The sequence below is a fragment of the Myxocyprinus asiaticus genome, chromosome 9 (assembly GCF_019703515.2).
Source record: "Myxocyprinus asiaticus isolate MX2 ecotype Aquarium Trade chromosome 9, UBuf_Myxa_2, whole genome shotgun sequence".
Lineage (NCBI taxonomy): Eukaryota > Metazoa > Chordata > Actinopteri > Cypriniformes > Catostomidae > Myxocyprinus > Myxocyprinus asiaticus.
This window is the reverse complement of record NC_059352.1, coordinates 50,970,682-50,993,132: the sequence shown is the minus strand read 5'-3', so window position 1 is coordinate 50,993,132 and position 22,451 is coordinate 50,970,682. Positions and strand designations below refer to the sequence as shown.

General features: G+C 39.0%; 1 protein-coding gene and 1 pseudogene across 1 annotated transcript in view; one reads left to right on the top strand and one right to left on the bottom strand.

The window, feature by feature from the left end:
• Positions 1 to 5,857, top strand: part of LOC127446199 (activin receptor type-2A-like) — a 33,795-nt gene extending 27,938 nt beyond the window's left edge. The window contains exons 9-11 of the mRNA XM_051706943.1: positions 2,548 to 2,686; positions 2,775 to 2,905; positions 5,046 to 5,857. Coding sequence (XP_051562903.1) covers positions 2,548 to 2,686; positions 2,775 to 2,905; positions 5,046 to 5,240 — 465 coding nt within the window. The 3' untranslated portion in view covers positions 5,241 to 5,857. The remainder of the gene's footprint in view (positions 1 to 2,547; positions 2,687 to 2,774; positions 2,906 to 5,045) is intronic.
• Positions 5,858 to 6,623: 766 nt separating this feature from the next.
• On the bottom strand, positions 6,624 to 20,723 carry LOC127445697 (origin recognition complex subunit 4-like; annotated as a pseudogene).
• Positions 20,724 to 22,451: the final 1,728 nt, after the last annotated feature.

Sequence of the window (22,451 nt, the reverse complement as noted above, 5' to 3'; positions counted from 1 at the left end):
TTGTTTATGGTGCTGACACTCTGTTTAAACCTGCTTGAGGCTGAGTACCCTGGGCGCGTTGATACAATCTTTCGAAACCGTTTATTTGTGTTGTTGGCAGTAGTAGTGCCAGTGTGTGCAGCGCAAAATGGAACAGGACATCTGTTTACTGTCTGCGCAATGCGCCACAACGGAAGCTTCCATGGTACACAGCATCATTGATTATAATGGGTTCTATTGCTTTTAACACAACTCTCATGTCCGGTGTAAACAGGGTGTGAGTGTTAACAGCTGTGCTTGAGATGAACAGTTTAATATATTCAGATGCAATGTGTTGATGTGCGTTATGTGTAACCCCTGAAATTTAGTTTTATAATGTTGTGGAGCTTGTTCATTGTCTCCAGATAAAGTTTTAATTTGAGGGGCTGCACGATGTCCGCCAATCATAACAGTGGGCGTTTACGTTGAAGTTTAAAGGAGGCGCTTATGCCAAAACCAAGCATTTCAGACAGTGGGCCAGAGACAGGGTGCAAAATGATCATATATTACTAAATTATGAATGTTTTAATGCAAATAAACATTACTAACATTATCAGTGGACCTCAGGGAAGAAAATAAAATTATATAAAAAAAGAGCATTTCATGACCCCTTTATCTATGTTAAATAAAATGCACAATTAAAACAAAATAGCACCAAAATCGCGATAGTCATATTTGATCACTAACTGCCAAAAGGCTGCAAATGAATTAATGTGTGCTTCAGAGTGAACGGGTGACGCACTGTTCTGTACACATTGTATTATACAAATCAGAAAGCTTGACACGGTATCACAGAAATGGAGGGAATGGCAGCATTTCACCAGATCTTGGAACTATGGACACTGTAAACGGTCATATACACTCTGACACTGCAGTGCACTCTGTGTTTCGCTAAAATAAAAGCTCCGGGTGAATATGAAGTAAAAATGAGAGAAATACTATATTACTATTGTATAAAACAAGTCCCATAATAATAATAATAATAATAATAATAATAATTCATTATCATATTATAATAATATTCTTGACTGGACAATAATAAAAAATATTTAAATGGGAGTGAACTTGTAGTTTTTGCATTCACAATTGTTTTTTTTTTTTTTTTTTTTTAAATATAGGTAAATATTGTTTATTATTATTATTACTGTTTTGTCATTATTTCATTTTTGTTATATTATAAATTTGGTCAATGTTTTTCTTTTATTCATTTAGTTTAAAAGCGAAAAAAAAAAATCACTTATGTAATTTATGCACAATAAATAAATGCACAATTATTGAGATACAATTACAGGCTGAAACATATCGAGATATCATTTTTGTAGCCATATCGCCCAGCCCTAGTTAATTATAGTTTACACATATTTTAGTTTGAGATGCCACTTTGTTATAGCCAAAAATAAAAAAAGACTCCCAATTATTCATAAATAACATTGTATATGTTTACAATCTTATGATGAATAGAATAAAAAATAAAAATAAATGTTGTTGTTGTCCTAAATTTGTAAACATGTCATTCTGGTTCTGTTCACCCCATCTCCCTACAAAAAGTCTTATTGTATTCCACTAGATGGCAGCAAGTACTAGAAAAAAAATGTTTTCCTCAAACACCTTCTGTCACAAAATACCGATCTGAAATGTAGGTGGCGCTCTAACGCATTTTAGCCTTCAGAGGGATGGCATATTTTGTTCTGGACATCTAACATATAACATTAGATTATTCACACAAGCAAGCTCACAGACAAGTAAACAATGGCTCATTTTTTAAAGACCTGCCTAAGGTAAAAGCAGATATAAAGTGTTTAGCTATTTCAGGCTTATAGCAGCAGTTGTCGGTGCACAAAAGAGACATTTGTATTTGATGTCTTATAAATATCGTATTTCTCTTTGGTTGTTTTGAAAATCTTTCGAACTGTGGTATTATGGCAGTAAATTAGACTGCACAGTTGCATCCCTGAGGATGAGAGTTTTCATTTGATGTACGATTTGTCTATTTAAGTTCTATTTTAAAGACTTTTATATTCATATTAATATTTCTACCACATGACCTCTAGGTGGCGCTTATTTGCGATGTGGATGTTTTAAGGCCTTATTTTATTATTTTAAGTAACATAAATGCAGAAGTGATGGTTATCTTTGAAAAGCTCAGATTCTAAGCTTTCAAATGATACCTCATATGCCTGACTTATGTATACGGGAACTTGAGCATTTTAAGTGATATAGTGCCCCATTTTGGACCTGCCGGCGGGTCCACAGAGTTGAACAGGTTGAATATTTTGACGTTATCAAAAACAAATCTACACATGTATCAGTGTTGGTATTTTAAGCATTGCAGTAGATATTTGGAATAATAGTTAAGTCATCAAAACTATGAAATAACACAAACAGAAGTATGGGAATTATATACAGCTCTGGAAAAAATTATCCAGAGCTGGATATATAATCTTTATTTGAGCTTATTCAAAGCTGATGAGGATGTTGGTGATAATGTGCTGTATTAGCAGGAACTCAGTGTGTTGTTGTGTTTTAAAGGTGGGCACGTGGCGCTACATGGCTCCAGAAGTGTTAGAAGGGGCGATTAGTTTCCAGCGTGGCGCGTTTCTCAGAATCGACATGTACGCTGTGGGTCTGGTGCTGTGGGAACTAGCCACACGCTGTACAGCAGCCGACGGTAACAAACACTCATTGACCACGCCTCACTGTGTACTGTCATGAGTGTGTGTGTTTGTCCAGGTGTGATCCGTGTTTTTGTGTCGCAGGTCCAGTGGACGAGTTCTGTCTGCCGTTTGAAGAGGAGGCCGGGATTCATCCATCACTCGAGGACATGCAGGAAGTCGTTGTGCACAAGAAACTCAGACCGACATTTAGAGAACACTGGCTCAAACATACGGTAGCTTTTATACTGAGATTATAATATTTTCCATATACTTAAAGCTAACCCTCACTCAAACATTTCTGCATTTTTTAGATGTTAAATTCAACATGAAATTATCACAAGCCCTTTCGATATTTAATTGTGTGCCAAATATTAATTATATATATCTACAATTCAATTTGTACTAGTTAAAATACTAAATCTTGATATACAGTATGCAATGAAATTACTACTAGTGAAAATTTGTATTCTTGATATCAGTAAATACATTTGTACTAGTAAAAACATGAATTCTTTATCAGAAAAAGAAAATCACATTCTTGAGATCAAAAATGGAATTTCAACTAGTAAAAGCTGTAATTTTTGATATTTGTAACTTCATTTTCACTAGAAGAATATCACAATGATCTTTCATTTATGAATGAATGAATTAACATTAATTTCTGTAATGTGATTGTGATTAAGAAAGTCTTTTAGATATCTTTAATTTCTCCAATTTGTTTATATCTGAAATCCATTTCTAGATATCTAAAATACCAAATCTAACATGCTGAAATACATTTACAAATATTAAAAAGTAGCATTTTCAGTAGTTGTATTTGATTTTTTTAAATTTTTTAATTTTATATCAGGAATGGATATTTGTACTAGTAACAATGTAATTAATGATAGAAAAATATACATTTTTACCTGTAAGAAGTACTTCGCCATGTGTATTTGGAATCCCAACGATTACAAAATTAATTCTAGATATTTGTATATGAAAATTGTGTTTTGAGTGAATTACAGAAAATTGTGAAATTCTTATAGTAAAAATGCAGTTGCAGCTATCATAAATGACTGCTTTTACTAGTTGAAATTGCATTTTTGATATCAAGAAAGTTAAGTCATAATTTTTTTATATATGAAGAATTAAAAAATTTCCTAGAACAGATTTTGCACTTTAGTAGTAAATACATCCTTACATCAAGAATTAGCATTTTAAAAAAGTGGAAATTTTAGTGAAAATTGAATTGTTTGAATTGTTGAATTGATAACTATAATTTCTTACAAGTTGAATTTCCAATTTCACAAATCAACAATGCACTTCTTACTAGTAAAAATGATCATTTTTGATACCAATAATTACATTGTTACTAATGCAAACGTCCAGTTCTGATATCAACAATTGAATTACAATTAGTAAAAATACTCATTTTTGATATCAGTATTTGGTTTTCAATAGTGGCAATGTTAATTTCAGATATCTGTAATGTGACTGTTATGAGTAAGAAAGGCTTTTAAGATATCTGTAATTACTGTAATAATTTATTGATATCTGAAATACCAAATCTAACATGTTGAAACACATTTACAGATTTCATAAATTAGCATTTTTAGTAGTTGTACTTCAGTTTTTGATATCAAGAATTGACATTTGCACTAGTAACAATGTAATTATTGATATAAAAATCATAATTTTTACTTGTATGAATAAATAGCTGATTTGTGAAATTGGAATTTCAACTAGTCAGAAATTAATTATATACCTGTAACTGTGTTTTGAATAGGAGTGAATGACCGATGATTTTGAAATTCTACTAGTGAAAATGCAGTTACAGATATCCAGAATTACAGTCTTTACTAGATGAAATAATTTTTAATCAAGATATCAAGATTGTGTATTTTTGCGAGTGATGTCGTTTTTGATATCAAGAATTAAAGTTTTTTTTACTACTGCAAATGTACTGTAATTACTGATATTAAAAATGATTTTTTTGTTGTTGTAGTAATTCCATTGTTGATATCAAGTATTAGCATTTTAACTAGTAAAAATTGAATTGTTGTTTTCTATAATTCATATCCTGCATGTGATTTAAATGTCAAAAGAGATAATAAAATTAAAATTGACCTTATTTACTTTCATAAATCAGTGCATGTTATTGTGAATAAACAAATGTATTAACTCCGCCTCTCACTCGGCAACATATTAAATACTAAGAAATTCTCAAATTCATGTAAATCTTTTAACTATTATATTAAATTGCTGATATCATTTGTGATGGAAAAACTTTGCATTCATTTATAAAAGAATGCAAAACAGAAGCATTTTCACAAGTGTCAGGCATGATTTCTGAAATGATTTATTTAAATATGTCTGCATGTAATATTTCAGGGTCTGGCGACGCTTTGTGAGACGATAGAAGAGTGTTGGGACCATGAAGCCGAGGCACGTCTGTCTGCCGGCTGCGTGGAGGAACGCATCCTCTCGATGCAACGCAACACCAACCTCATCGAACCTGACGACATCCTCTCTGTCGTCACCATGGTTACCAACCTGGATTTCCCCCCCAAAGAGTCCAGCCTATGATACTGTTCTCTCAGCCAATCGTAATGCAGCGTGTGAGAGACAACTGACTTCGAATGACTTCTTACGTGCAAAACAAGAGAAGAAATGTTTCAAACGCACACGCGCCGAGGAACTCACGACATGAAGACTTAAAACACGTAGTGGATATCTCTACATCTGTTTGCACCAAAACTTTCTTATGCATAAAGGAAAGACTTTTTTAAACATACAACTGAAACTAAACAAATATATATATATATTCATGTGATTTTAGTGTAAAAAGGGCAAAACTCTTCTGAACTGCATTTGTTTCTGCAAATCATTACAGTTGTGCCAATCAGGGTTGGGCAAAATTCAGAATTTAAGAATCGTGTGTGAATTTGAATTGAATTAGCTACGCCATACAGGATGTTGAATTGGAACGACAGAATTTGGCCAAATTCAAACTATTAATACAGTGAAAACATTTCTAATATATATAAATATTTACATCATAAATGTTCACTAAATATACCCATGTAGAATGAAGAAATGTGGAGTTTTTTTTTCCCCCAGCAATGTCACATTTCTTTAAACTAAGTGTCCACCACATGGTTTTCAAATGCTTTTATAAAAATAAATATTACCATATAAACTTGCATCTATCGATTACATTAGGTCTTGGATCAGAGTAAATTAGAGTAAAAATAAAGTTTATATATATATATATATATATATACATACACACACACACATACATACAATAAATATTAGATATATAAATATATTTTTTAGATTGATTTTTTTAGATTGTGAAATTTCCATCAAATTGAACTGAGTTAAATAAAATAATAAATAAATAAATGTTGTATATGTCGGTGGTTAAATCTGTGGGGGGAGGGAATTAAAACTACACTGACAGCATTTCCTTAAATTGTATTCCATTATAATTCTACTTCAAATTCAATACCTCAAATTCAAAGTACAATTCTGCATCCTGTTTCCTAACTCAATTCAAATTCAGGAATCACATTAAAAGGCATTCTCGGATCAGTTTTAAATGCCACTCAGCCCTGATGCCAATACGACACACTTCTGAATGTCTGCCATACAGCTGCTGAATCTCACACACGGTTTAAGAAATTACGCTGAAATAACCATAAACCTCCTTAAACGGCTATACCTCATTTGGATTATGCTTTCATCTGATAAACACACAGGAACAGTGTTGCTGCCTTTCACATTTCTGGTTCATTTCTCGATCTCTACTGAATAATCTGTCTCGCTTTTTCATTTAAACATTTAAAGGGGTCACATCATGCAATATTAACTTTTTCTAGAACTTTAAGAGACTTCAATGAAGAAAACATACTGAAACTTTAAGAACATGTAAATAAATAAAAAAAGCACTTGAAAAACAAATAATAATGAAATGACCCTTTTAATAACAGTGTTTGCACACACAATCGTGTTTTCCAGGGCTGTGAAATCTATATATAGCATTCTTCTGTCTCTTTTTCTTTGTCAAACACTACAGCAGTATTCAGGGAGGCAGGATTCTGGTCACTTAAAGCAATTATGCAACCAACATGCAGCAGAAATTGCAACTGTAGCATATGGAGTCTGAACCTCTTCTATTTATTTCATGAATAATGTGACACTCTCAGTACTGTGAAAACAGACAGCAGTTGTTATTGCCCTGAATGTGTTAACAGACAAACCAACTGTTGTGTGCAATGTGATTATTGCTTGTAAAAGCTTTCAAATCAATCCATAATTCCCACACAACATACAGGAAATGAATAATGTAAATATAATTGTTGGTTTTTAATTATTAGAATAGCATGATGTTGTTCTGATCTTTCTCTGTCACTAATCAAAAACTGTCCTTTATAAAGAAATGATTCCATAAGGTTGTACTGTTGTGTATTTTATAAAACTTTGTGTATTAATGTCTGCAGGTCCAAATTCACTCATGTGATTAACATGTTTTTGTTTTTTTAATTTGATCCCCTTTTCTCCCAAATTGGAATGCCCAATTCCCACTACTTAGTAGGTCCTCGTGGTGGCGCGGTTACTCACCGCAATCCGGGTGGCTGAGGACAAGTCTCAGTTGCCTCCACTTCCGAGACCGTCAATCCACGCATCTTATCACGTGACTCATTGTGCATGACACCGCAGAGACTCACAGCATGTGGAGGCTCATTCTACTCTCCGCGATCCACGCACAACTTGCCACACGCCCCACAGAGCGAGAACCACTAATCGTGACCACGAGGAGGTTATCCCATGTGACTCTACCCTCCCTAGCAACCGGGCCAATTTGGTTGCTTAGGAGACCTGGCTGGAGTCACTCAGCACACCCTGGATTCGAACTCGTGACTCCAGGGGTGATAGTCAGCTGAGCTACCCAGGCCCCGATTAACATGTTTTTTATAAATACAACCATTTTCTTTCAATTCCTTTTTCTTTCTGTGAAATGATAAAATCGCTAACCCGAAGAATTAAACTTCGGTGCGTAACTTTGGCCAGTTTTCCCAGAACAACATAGCAACACCCTGGCAACCACCCACAACAAGGTCAAGTGCCACTTTCATCACAAAAAAATAGTTTTAGTTATTATTGGTAACACTTTACAATAAGGTATTCATTAAAGGTACTGTAAGCGATTTTAGCCGTTCTAAAATTTCCACAAACTGAGTCGTTGGATTAGCCATGCCCCCTTTTTCCAAAACGCCGCACTCCAAAGATACCAAATAAGTTTTGAGACCAACACCAGCAGAAATGGTTGTTACAAACAACAACAGCAAAACAGAACCCTCAACTGACAATTGTTAAGAACAACATGGCATAAAAATGGCATTAAGCCTCAATAATTCGCTGCAACTACAACACTATGAGAGTGCGCAAAATGATTGACAGGCAGAAAGCGTAATTTTTGTTTGCTGTTTACAGAGTCTAGAGCTGTCACAGAGACCGGTGAGATGTCTCACGACACTTATTTCAGTAATATCTTTCAGGGAGTTGTAACATTTTTTGTTTACATTTCCATGAAAAAAAATAACTTACAGCTCCTTTAAGATTTGTACATTTACATTTATGCATTTGGCAGATGCTTTTATCCAAAGCGACTTACAGTGCACTTATTACAGGGACAATCCAACCTGGTGTTAGGTGCCTTGCTCAAGTACACCGTGGTGGTGGCTGTGGGGATCAAACAAGCAACCTTCTGCTTACCAGTTCAGTGCTTTAGCCATTACATCACCACTCCATACTAAATGCATTATGTATTAATGTATTATAAACTAGCAATAAATAATTATATTCGACAGCATTTATTCATGTTTATTTTTCAAAATACTATTATTCATGTTAGTACATACTGCATTACCTAACGTTAAGGTATACAACTCTAAAATGTAAAGAATGTATTAGAATATGTAAAAACTAACCTTAACCAAGATTAATAAATGCTATCAAAGTATTGTTCATTGTTAGTTCAACTGTTGTGTTAACTAATACAACCTTATTGTAAAGTATTACCTTATTACATTTTAAACATTGCTATTAATATTAAAATGTATGCAGGTAGCATTTTAAAACATCACAGGTGCAAAATGAAGGCAGTTCCAAGCAATGTTATTATTGTAAAAAAAAAAAAACATGATCACGAAGATGAAAAATATTTTCTACGTTAACTACGATAAAAATGGAAGTTTGCAAATCACTGAACACTGAACAAACTCTAAACGTGCACTACAATACAAACGTAAACTACAAATATTACTGTGTATTTTAAGCTTATTAGAGTATCGTGCTGTTAGCTTAGCAACATGCTAACATCAAACTTTTTTTAAATCAAGTCGAATCTGCCGAATTAAGCTGAATGGAGCTGCTGCCCTTGTAGTGTGTTCAAAATTAGTTACTTATGAGATTCCAGTTACGATGCTAGCTTTGAAGGCTACTGTCTATTTAGGCAGTAGACAGCGAGGAAACTGAATCATTTGCAACATTAATAATTCAAACACTTTTGTCAACATTGCAGGTACAAAGTAGCACTTATGTTAACTATTTATTGCAAACAATACACATAACATTATACACAGCTATTATAAATTGAGGGCGAACCAACACAGATAATGACTGCACATGATTTGAATACTGTATTTTGATCAAGTGTTTAAGCGAAGGCAGAGAGCGGCCACTGTTTGATGTCAGTAGGGCATTGTGGGTATCTCTGAAGCGCCTCCATCACCTGCCCATGTTCCAGCATCAGTCTCATGAGCTGATACTCACACTGAACAAGCACCGGTGTCCACCGACTGCACCAGCTCCAATTGGACTAGATGCTCAAATGCCTGAAAAAACACAACAAATTTCACTCAATTATGCTGTGCACTGTAAACCCTAACGTTGTTAATTAAACATGACTTGAAATGTCAAGTTTTGGTCTCATAACTCATATATCTGCCTTCTTTGAACTTATTGTTCTTAAAAATCCATAGACTTTAAGATATGAAGTGTTAATAACTCAAACTGTTGAGTTCAAAATTGAGGCAATGGGGAATTACACACAATGCCTTGCGCTTGCATTTTTTAATTGTTTTCTTGGTCAAAGGGAACATATGGGGTCATTTAAATGATTTTAAATAGCTCTTTTGTAGTATTATTTACAGTATGTTTTTTATGTTACAAATATTTGTTTCGTGTGTTGTCACCATTAGGGTGACCTGTGTCTCCTTTGGTCAAGTTGGACACTGTTAACACTATCTCAGTCCTACTTGTGCATGTGCAACTGAAGTACAGGTGTATATGCATTTCTGTGGAGAAATAAGTTAATTTAATGATTGATCTAGAATAAGTTATTATCTTCATTATTTAAAATATGTTACTGAATGACCTAAATTTGAGTCCTTTCAATTAAAATAATTAAGTAGAAACAACAACATTTAAATAGCAAATTTGAGTTAAGTGAACTTAATTATGCAAGTTTTGGAGACACTATTACTCAACTGATTGTGTAAACTCGTTTCCTCAATTGAGTTGAGTAGTCAACTTATTAGGGTTTTCAGTGTTAGAAAAGAACATACTTAAGCGAACTGAAGTATAATAATTAGAGACAGCTTTTCATATTTTCTCAATTAAGTAGCTTTGATGTTTCCATTTATTTTAAATGAGAATGCCAAATAAGAATACTAAGAATATCAAAAACTGCCCTTGTCTCTTAAAGCACACTTTACAAATAAAATCGTAGAAATCCACAAAATCGACTCTTCATGATTAATTATTTATTTGAGAATCTAAATGTAGAGTGTTGTATTTTATTTCAAATTTAATTGCTTTTCATTTACTCTCTTTAGCCATAGCAAAATATCTTTGAAAATATAAACATAATATATTAGGCAATCTATAAAACAGTCAGTAAGATGGATTAATATGATTCCTGCAGAAATAATAGTTTTTAAAATATAAAAAGCTCAAGATTGCTGTGGAAAGGGTGAATGCCACCCAAACCCCTTCTTTCTTTCATGGACTCGAGATGAACATACAGTATTTTACTTGAAGTTATAATAATGGAAGCAGTACACAAAATACGTCTTTTATAAAAAGAACAAATATGTCTTATTATTGCATCCCCATTTTTTTGCATAGAGTATTCCAAGTGCTCACTTTTTAATTAATCAATAGTAGCCTTTTTTATGCTGATTCATTTTTGCTTATTTTTTATTTTATTTTTTTTTTATTATTTTTTTTTTTTACTAAAGACAATGCACAAATTGTACATCAAGAAAGAGAAATAAAAAATAAAAAAAAACTATGTTATTTTGAACAACCATATCAAATAACCATTCACAACATTTTCTATAAATAACGTGTAATTATATTTTATTTCAAATAAAGTGGAAAGAATGTTAAGGCATCACCTGCTTTTTTAAATATTAAATGAGATAGGACATCATACCTCATATTTTAACTAATTTTGTTCAAAAACCAAGAATCTGAAGGAAATAATCAATCTAAATTCATTTATAATATTTTTAAGCAAATCCCATTCATGTTCACATTCCAGACTTTTATTATTAATTTTAATGTTACTTTCTCCATTTGGTGTATTTCCGAAATCATTTCTCTACATCAGCTGAAGCTGTTTGGAAAGTTTAGAGTGCATCTGGACTGTGATCTGTGTAATTCTTCCTCTCCTCAGTCAGAACTGCAGTGCTGCTCTCACACGTCATCATTAGAGTTTAATGTGATCTCATGTTACGTTAAATGACATCAAACGACTATTCAACAATGAAAATTTTTGTCGACAATTTTTTATTGTCGACGTTGTTGAAAACGTCGACTAATCGTTTCAGCCCTAGTTTGCAGCAGTCCTCGAGCTTTCTTGTTTCTTCTTGTGTAAATGTCTTTAATTGCTTCATCATTTTACAGTTATCCCTTGTACTGTGTAAATCATGTGTTTTTAAGTCTTCGTGATTTCATGCTGAACTCTTGAGCAGTGTAAATGCATTTAGATTTTTGTATATTTTTAAAACAATGTCTTGTGCACAGTTTAAATGAATTTAAATGTTTATTTTCATAATCATCAGCTTTCAGCAGAGAGGTAAATCCCGCTGAGTCTCTCGCAAGAAGTGCATCGCGTTCTCTCACACGATTGGTTGTGCGCTGCAAACGTCACTCATTCATGTGCACGAGTGCGTAATCTAATCTTAAAGTCAGGATGGAAGCCTGAGTTGACAGAGAAAGTTGATGAGCTGCATCATGGTACCAATTAAGCCTGATTGGATTGAACTGAATTTGTCAACCTGAAATCAATCCTGAAACCCTGAGTAAACAAACCCACGGAATGTTCCTGAATTCATATGGTCCAAAAATTCAAACGTAAACAAACCCACGGAATGTTCGTGAATTCAAATTCAAATGGTCAAAAAATTCAAATGTAAACAAACCCACGGAATGTTCCTGAATTCATATGGTCCAAAAATTCAAACGTAAACAAACCCACGGAATGTTCGTGAATTCAGATTCAAATGGTCAAAAAATTCAAATGTAAACAAACCCATGGAATATTTGTAAATTCAAATTCCTACGTAAAAAAAAATAAAATGTAAACAAACCCACAAAAGGCCTTTGATCTGCATCTCTGACAGTTTATCTTACGAATCTTTGTGACAGTCTTGTCTGACTCTCTATCTTGCTTCCTAGCTGGCGATTTGTCTTACTGTAATCTCAGTATAACCATAAAACGTAATTTTTTTTAACTAGTTTAAACTTTTACATTTATGCATTTGGCAGACGCTTTTATCCAAAGCGACTTACAGTGCACTACAATTCCCCCGGAGCAACCTGGAGTTAGGTGCCTTGCTCAAGTACACAATGGTGGTGGCTGTGGGGATTGAACCAGCAACCTTCTGCTTACCAGTTCTGTGCTTTAGCCCACTACACCACCACCACTTTTAGACAAAAGTCTTGACTTTTAGTCTTGACAAACATTACCTATCTAGTTCATTGTTTTAATCTATCATCTTTAAATACTGTCTTGGAGTCAAAAAGCTTGGGAACCACAGGACTAGAGTTCAACACAAGCATTTTCATGTGTGACCACAAGATGGCAGCAAACAACACATCAGGAATGACAGAAGTGTGACGCTGTGACATCACTGGTGACTGAACATTGAAACTGACCTTCATCACCACGGGCTTCTCAAACTTATGAATGAAGTGTGACTTCCTCTGAATGAACTTTTTCAACTCTGAGAGAGGAAATTACAATTAAAGTCATGTTTTAGCTGCTACATACAGTCATACATGCAAATTAAAAAAAGGAACGAGTAATAATGAGTGATGTCATACCATTATTGACCATCTGAAAGTTGAAGGGTTCTCCATCATAGGTGTCATTCAGATGTTTCATGGCAATGATCAAACACAGCTCGACAATAGACAGACCTGAAACACAGGCAGTATAACTGAAATACATTCCACAAATCATGAACATTTTTGATGTTTATTATACTGTTGTGCAGCAGAATTTTTAGTCCAATGAGATTTCAGTGTGGGTGGAGCTTCCCAGCACCATTAGCATCAAAAACAAAGACTGAGCTGTATCACAGTTGGAAGAAAACATTATTGTCAGGGCTGTCGATTGAACACGTTTATTTAGAGTGATTAATTATATAAAAAAAAATAATGCATTAAAATTTGTGGATGACTAGAGCTAAACATTTAAAAGTACACTCAGTTATAATTTGCTAGTTGCTAAACAGAAATAGTAATAGTAGGAGTGTTTTAGAAAAATATGTTACTCAAATGAGACGAAGACTAGTCATATTAGTCTTAGAGAAAAAGCTGCTTTATTCAACATATGGCAAAAAAAAAAAATAAGATTTCATAATATCTGCAACGGATAACTTCTGTTTTTGCACAATGTTGCGTCTACGTCTAAACATAGCCAGAAATGTTACCGAGTTTACCTTTAAATGTCAATGTGAAATGGACTGTGTGTTTGAGTAAGCAGGTGAACATGTGTGTGTTAAAATCTCTCTCACCGTGAAGGGTGTTCGCTTTAGAATCTGCTGAAATCAATCGACTGGCCTCCAGGAGATCAACCTCACGAAGAGTCCAATTAGAGCCTGACACTCGACTTACAGCCACAAACTACAACGCACATACATATACACATTAACATACGTGCACACACTTTAATTCAACACTATATGACCTCTAACAGTCTTTTAAAGAGATCAACTGATTACCAGCAGCAAGTGCAGAGAATGCAAGTTTTTACTGGAGTTGAAGTGTCTTTGTAAAATCTCCTGCACTGATTTCTCTTCACATAATTTTTTACAGAGAAAAACAGGGAAGCTGTTAAGCTGTAAATTAAGTCATGCTGAAAACATTTGGGGTTGTCAAGCACCTAAAATCACCATAAAAGCACTATTAAAGTTGTTCCATACAATAGCTTTACGTGAGGAACAGTCCCAAATTTAAGCTGTTTACTGAAACTCTTCCCTTCTGCTGCACAAGAATCAATAGCGTTTGAATTCACTGACCAGTTTGAAGTATAGAACATTTCAAGAATGCAAACAATGATTTGTAAACAAAAACAAAGAAATTAGAACAGTCCAAATGTATTTCCCTATCCTTTCAACAAAGTCTCTTTTTCAAGGTACACTATATGGCCAAAAGTTTGTGGACACCCCCTTCTAATTAATGAATTTGGTTACTCCATTAAATCCAATAAAGAAAAATCTTAATGTTTCTTTATGTAATGGCTTGGGCTTTGTGCGCTTCCAAATTTGTGGCAACTGTTTGGGGATAGCCCTTTTCTGTTCCAGCATGACAATGCCCCTGTGAACAAAGTGAGGTCCATAAAGAAATGGTTTACTGTGTCTGGTGTGGAAGAAATTGACTGGCCTGCACAAAGCCCAGACCTGAACCCCACTGATCACTTTTGGGGTGAACTGGAACAGCAACTGTAAGTCAGGCCCCATCGACCAACATCAGTTCCTGACCTCACTGATAGCCGTGTGTCTGAATGAGAGCAAATCCCTGCAGCCATGTTACTACATACAGTATAGTGGAAAGACTTCCCAAAAGAGTGGAAGCTGTTATTACAGCAAAGGGGGAAATTGATGCCTAAGGTCCATGCTCCAATCCCCGGAATCGCATCTAACTCGAACCAGGGTTCCAGGGTGCGGGTCCGGCAACGCATCTAATTCGCACCGGACCCTCCCCACTCCATTTCTGGACCTGCGAAGATGCCAGCAGGTAGAGACCGGACTCCCGAGGAGAGGCACGCTCGGTGTTTAAAGGCAATGGTGATGAGGCTCTTCATTGGGTTCAGGTGAGCCCCGTCACATGCTGCCAAATGGGAAAAAGTCACCACGAGTGACGATGATCCACGGGAGGGGCGTGTCGTTTCGTCACAACTGGTATAATAAATTCTGCATCTTTAACTCAGATTACGCTATAAAACGCAATTTTACTGTCTTGTATAGCTAATGTGCATGTGTGTTCTCGCGTTGAGTGACAGGCGATTTCTGTATCTAAAAGGTGATTGGCTATTTTACCTGTAAGGTGGGTTCCAATTTCTCCCAATCATTTTAATAGAAGTGGTCCATCTGCTAAGTAGTCTCTGTTTTGACATGCAGGAAATGTTCATGGAACAATGACGTCACCAACGAACAGTCCTTGAAATATAATATGGTCTATAAAATGAAACAAATGAGCTTTGATACTTTTGTGATGCTTTTTAGTCCCCTTTTTGGAGCTTGACAGATGTGGTCACCATACACTGTCATTGTGTGGAAAAGAGTTAATAAGAGTTCATAAGTAAATGAACTATTTCATTCAGTGTGAGAGTGATTCGGCAGCTCAGTTCAATCATGAACATGCTTGTTGTATTTGTACTGCGACATTGTGGTTCCACTCTTTGCTGAATTTGTGATCTGGGAAGTCTTGAGGCAAACTGAGGTGAGATCGAACCACGTCCACGTACTGACTAAACGAGAGTGAGCTGAAGAGATGAATCTGCCTGTGAGAGAATCAAGACTTCACTCGTTTCTCCAAGAGCTCCAACACGTCCTGAAACACACCAACAAAACACACTGAATAGTCAGAGAATGGTTGTGCGGTTTCATGAATATTATAAATGTTTGCAACAATCAGCACTGCAACAACGTATCAATAAAAACATTGGTAAAAAAAAAAAAAAAAAAAAGAGTTGGGTCTTAGCGCTGTGGCATGAAAAGCCTTTACAAAAAGACTATTTTTGTGAAGAAAAAAAAAACATAGGTCAAATTTTTCATTCATCTTTTATTATTTTATCTGCACTTAGATTTTATACCATTTTGAACATATTTTTTCCTATTAATTTACATTTTTCATATTATTTTCACATTTTATCTGCACTTTACAGCCACAAACCGCACTGTGAAAAAGTTTTTTCACTAGGTAAATTATTTTAATTGACTTTTTTAGGTGTCTTTGTGCCTTCCTGAGCTTATGTCCAAAAAAAAAAAAAACAAAAAAAAACAATTCTGTCAAAAAATACATTTTCTCTCAAAAAAACATTTTTCTCTCAAAAAAAGTTTTTCTCTCAAAAATATTTTTTTTCTTCTCTCAATTTTTTTCTCAAATTTTGTTGAGAAAAAAACATTTTTTTTTTTTGACTTTTAAAAAAAAAAAAAAAACAATTATTAACTGCATTTTGTTTGATCTGTACTTTACATAACCGTTTTATTTTTGCATTATTTTATCTGCTTTTTTAACATTTCTATTTTAAACTATCATTGCAAAACGTCTCAAAAATATTTTTGAGAAAAAAAATTTCAGGCAAATTCATAAACAAAAATTCTGACCATATGTGTGCAGACCGTCTTGGTTACTGTCGTAACCTCCGTTCCCTGATGAAGGGAACGAGACTTTGTGTCAATGTGGTGACACTAAGGGTCGCTCTTGAGAGCCCCGAACACCTCTATTTTTTTTAGAAAAGGCCAATGAGAACTGGCGAGTGGAATTTGCATGCCACTCCCCCGGGCATACAGGTATAAAAGGAGAAGACAATGGTTCATTGGGAGCATTCTCATTCAGGTTGTGTGCTAAGGAGCCGAGACAAGGTCCGGCCATTTCAGCGGCTAGTACAGCGTTGTGGCAAGAGGGACACAACGTCTCGTTCCCTCCATCAGGGAACGGAGGTTACGACAGTAATCAAAGCGTTCCCCTTCTGTCACTCACTCGACGTTGTATCGATGTAGTGACACTAGGGGTCCCTATAGAAAAACACCACAACAGCTGAACCATGTTACATGAACTGCTGATGCAGGTGCAAGCAAGCTGCTGCGTGCGTAATAGCAGGTGCTTCAGTCTGCACGTAACCTCCCCCAACGCCCCAAAAAGACGTTATGTAGTTCTCCACATCCCTGAGGGGGGGAAGTGACGTAACTAGCATGGGAGCAGGCTGCAGTCTTTTCTCTCTATGTTTTCTCTCCACAGAGTATTAGATCCGGCTGGGGCCATCCAACGCTATTATACGCATTGGAGAAGGTGTTCTTTTCCGTTCCTATTCTTTCAGGGGGAAAAGGCCCCACGGAGACCACATCCTGCCCAAAGGGGAGGACAACATGTGGCAATACGACACATGGGCTCACCAGCCGCACATGGAGGTGGCACGGTGGTAGGTCCTGCCACGAAGGGGAGGAGCTCTACAAACATGGCGGCCGGGAGTAGGGAGGGCTCTGCCCAAGGGAGACGTGGGTCTGCTGACAGAGAGACTGTACCACGGAAAATACAACACAGGGGGTTACCTGAGTAATCGGCACCTGTGGAGCACCTATCCCAGTACAGGGCATATTAGTACCCGTAGAGGGTCTGGCTACGAACTTCTCCGCCGAATTCACGAGCCACGGGGCTAGGGAGGAAGGACATCCAGGGTCCACGACTTTGTGAACTCGACAGGGGGTAAAAGCGCATGCTTTCGCCTCAGGGGAGGGGAAAGGCGCTATACGCAAGCGATACACCCGGCCAGTTGTTCTGAATTACCAAATTCTACCTGTTTGTACCTGACAAAACACGGGATGAAACCGGCTCAACCCGGAGATTGTAAAATCTCACAAAGGTATTGGGTGAAGCCCAGCCCAATGCTCTGCAGATGTCTGCTAGAGAGGTGCCATGGGCCAGTGCCCACGAGGATGCCACACTCCTAGTAGAGTGTGCTCATATTCCCAAAGGGGCGGGTATGGCTGGGCCTGGTATGCCAGAGCGATGGCATCCACGATCCAGTGGGCAAGCCTCTGTTTGGAGACAGCGTTCCCTTTCTGCTGTCCACCGAAGCAGACAAAGAGCTGCTCAGAGTGTCTAAAGCTCTGCGTGTGATCCAAGTAGGTGCACAAAGCACGCACCGGACACAGCAATGACAGGGTTGGGTCTGCCTCCTCCCGAGGCAGCACTTGCAGGCTCACCACCTGATCCCTGAAGGGGGTCATGGGAACCTTGGGCACATAGGGGTCTCAGGATCACATGAGAATCTGCCGGACCGAACTCCAGGCAAGTGTCGCTGACAGAAAACACTTGCAGGTCCCCAACCCCCTTGATGGAGGTGAGCGCAATCAGGAGGGCCATCTTCAAGGAGAGGGCTTTCAATTCGACTGACTCTAGCGGCTCAAAGGGGGCTCCGTGAAGGCCCAGGAGGACCACGGAGAGATCCCATGAGGGGAAAAGGCGTGGCCTGGAAGGATTCAGCCTCTGGGCGTCTCTGAGGAACCTGATGATCAGGTCGTGCTTCCCTAGGGACTTACCATCCACTGCGTCGTGGTGAGCCGCTATAGCGGCTACATATACCTTCAAGGTGGAGGGGGGACAGCTGCCCCTCCAGCCTCTCTTGCAGGAAGGAAAGCACTGACCTGACTGCACATCACTGGGGATCTTCGGCTCGGGAAGAACACCAATTCACGAACAAGCGCCACTTCAGGGCATAAAGCTGCCTCATAGAGGGAGCTCTGGCCTGAGTGATTGTGTCTACCACAGGTCTTCTGCATCCCGTCCAAGGGCGAGACGTGGAGGTTCCATAGGTCTGGGCACGGGTGCCAGATGGTGACCCGTCCCTGAGAAAGAAGGTCCTTCCTCAGGGGAATCTGCCAGGGAGGTGCTGTCGCGAGGAGCGTGAGGTCCGAGAACCAAGTCTGGTGGGCCAATATGGGGCCACAAGGGTGACTCGTTCCTCGTCCTCCCTGACCTTGCACAGGGTCTGTGCAAGTAGGATCACTGGGGGGAGCGCATATTTGCGCAGCCCCCGGGGCCAGCTGTGTGCCAGCGCATCTGTCCTGAGGGGGGCTCCCATCAGGGAATACAAGAGCGGCAGTGGGAGGATTCCCGGAAAGCGAACAGGTCTACCTGTGCTTTGCCGAATCAACTAAAAATCAGCTGGACCACCTGGGGGTGGAGTCTTCACTCTCCACTGAGCGTCGCCTGCTGTGACAGCGCGTCCACTGTAGCATTGAGGCTGCCTGGAATGTGAGTGGCCCGCAGCGACCTCAGCCACTGCTGACTCCAAAGGAGGAGATGGCGGGCGAGTTGCGACATGTGAGGAGAGCGTACGCCACCTTGGCGATTTATGTACGCTACTGTCGCTGTGTTGTCCGACCGAACCAACACATGCTTGCCCCAAATCAACGGCAATAGCCTCCGCAGGGCGAGCAGTACAGCCAGCAACTACAGGCAGTTGATGTGCCAACCAAGTCGCAGTCCTGTCCAGGAACCAGCGGCTGTGTGTCCATTGCACACGATGCCCCAGCCCAACTTGGAGGTGTCTGTGGTGACCACAACGCGTCTGGATACCTGCTGTAGGGGAACTCCTGCCCACAAAAACATGAAGCCAGTGCTGAAGTGGTCTCATATGCATCAACCCGAATGGCGTGACCACCACCGAGGAAGCCATATGCCCCAGGAGCCTCTGAAAGTGTTTCAGTGGAACCGCTGTCCTCCGCCTGAATGACTTCAGGCAGTTCAGCACTGACTGCGCGCGCTCGCTTGTGAGGCACACTATCATTGAGACCGAGTCTAATTCCATGCCGAGAAAAGAGATGCTCTGAACTGGGGAGAACTTGCTCTTTTCCCAGTTGACCCGAAGCCCTAGACAGCTGATGTGCCTGAGCACCAGGTCCCTGTGCATGCACAGCGACTCTCGAGAGTGTTCTAGAAACAGCCAGTCATCGAGGTAGTTGAGCATGTGGACGCCCACTTCCCTTAACGGGGCAAGAGCTGCCTCTGTGACTTTTGTGACGATACGAGGGGACAGGGAGGGGCCGAAGGGGAGGACCTTGTACTGATACACCCGGCCATCGAAAGCAAACCGTAGGAAGGGTCTGTGTCGAGGTAAAACCGAGATGTGAAAATATGCATCTTCAGGTCTACTGCCGCGAACCAATCTTGATGCCAGATGCACGTCAAAATGTGTTACTGCATTAGCATCTTGAACGGGAGTCTGTGTAAGGCCCGGTTCAGAACTCACAGGTCCAAGATTGGCCACAACCCACCGTCTTTCTTTGGTACGATGAAGTAAGGGCTGTAGAACCCTTCCCCCATTTCGGCTGGAGGGACAGGCTCTATCACGCCATTGCGAAGAAAGGTCACGTTCTCTGCACGAAAGGGTGGCTGCGTTCTCGCCTTGCATTGAAGTGAAGCGGACCCCGCTGAACCAGGGCGGGCGCCTGGCAAACTGAATCGCATAGCTGAGTCGGATGGTCCTGGCCAGCCACCGCGACGGGTTGGAAAGTGTTAGCCACGCGTCCAAACTCCGGGCGAGGGGCACTAAAGGGACAATCGTGCCTGACGTAGATCGTGCCTCGTGGTGCCTCGTGGTGGGGAGGAGCAGGTGACCCCACATCGAGGAGCGTTGCTTCGTGGCTGCGCTGAGGGGGACCTCGAAGCACTTACCTTGCTCTGCGTATCCGGCATAGGGCAGGTTAGTGACTGAGGAGGAGGACCTCGGAGGCGCCTGGGTTTTCGCAATCGAAGACTCATGCTGCTTGCAGGCCCCGAGAGAGACGTCAAGCTGGCCATGAGGCGGGCCGGACAGGAGCAAACGAGCATGCTGGGGAATGGGAGGTCCGCGGGGAATTATCCGGCGAGACCGCGCCCATTGAACTCCTCAAATCGCCTCCAGCGCCAGCAGGGACGGCCTCATACCCGTGGGTAGAAGGCACAGCAGGGGGGGTGGCTAGAGTGGCTTTCCCGTTTCGGAAGAAGGAAAGCCGCGACCGAAACGTTGCTATGGTCATATTCTCACAATGAGAATATGAACCATCCACAAATGCTGCCTCAGTGTGATCGCTGCCCAGACACGTGAGGCAGCGCCCGTGGCCATCGGAGGTGGATAGATAACGACATCCAGGAATCACACAAAGACGGAAAGGCATCTTTGTAAAGATGTGTCTTTAAAAAGATGTTCAACGTCAATGTGTCTGCTCTATTAGAGAAAATATGCTCTTTAGCAGGAATATACACTCTTTTAGCGCTGTCGAAGCGGCCAGGGGAGAAATCTGCACTCGCCGTGCAGAAGGAGAGAAAGCCGCCGGAAATGTGCCGTATATCCAACAGCATACGCTTCTTAAGAGGTGAAAGGAACAGCAGTAGTATTCAGCTCGCTGATAGTACAACCGCTCGGCTTCGAAGAAAAATCTGAATGAGAGTGGGCATTCCTTCTCATTTTATACCCGTATGCCCGGGGGAGAGGCATGCAAATTCCACTCACCAATTCTCATTGGCCTTTTCTCAAAAAAACAGAGGTGTTTGGGGCTCTCAAGAGCGACCTTTAGTGTCACTACATCGACACAAGGTCGAGTGAGTGACAGAAGGGGAATGTTTGTTATGCACAGTGTTAATGAAATCACCGACTAAAATGATTGTTGATTTGCACATTATCAACTAAAATAGGTTATTTTCATTGACAAAAATATATGACATGACAAATCTGACTAAATTTAATCAAAGCACTGAAACTATGACTAAAACAAAAAACTGTGTAAAAATGAACACTGGTTCATCTATTCATGTAGCCTAAAGTATGTGGAACATTGTCATTACAGCACAGTGTGATCGAATTTCAGATGCCCAGCTCAAACACATTTAAGGATGTAAGTTGAATGATTATGCATATTTTTTTGTTTTGTTTTAGACTTTCTTAAGTCTTTTCTGCTTTTTCAAAATAAAGCAATCTTTCAAACTCCACCCACACAATGTCAATGCTCTATCCACAATGTTCCTGAGTCCCATGACGCTTTGCAGGCAATTAATGCAGCAGTAAAAATGACAGAAACTTGAGAACAACGGATCACAGAATTATAGTGAGGTGATAATGTTCTTCCTCACCGATCTGTTAATGATTATGGGTTTCAGGATGATGGCCAAATATCACAAATATAGAAGCATTTAAGTTATTTTGTTGAGTCTTTATCCATCAATGGAAGAACCTGAGACTAACCAGAAAAGCGATGAAGCCTATTAGCGCCTTCACAGCTGTAAAGGTGGATGTTTTGAGAACTGTAGATAATTATTGTTATTTTAAAGCATATATTGAGTCTAGTCAGAACCTGAAGAGTTTGTTGTACTGAGATTATGTACTTACTGCAGATACAGGGGAGGTCTAGACAGCAGGATGCTTGTGTATTACAGGGCTCAGGTGATGATATGGTCATGTCGCCGTTTTTCGGATAAAATACAACTATTCTGTGGGAGATGAATGCGTAGTAA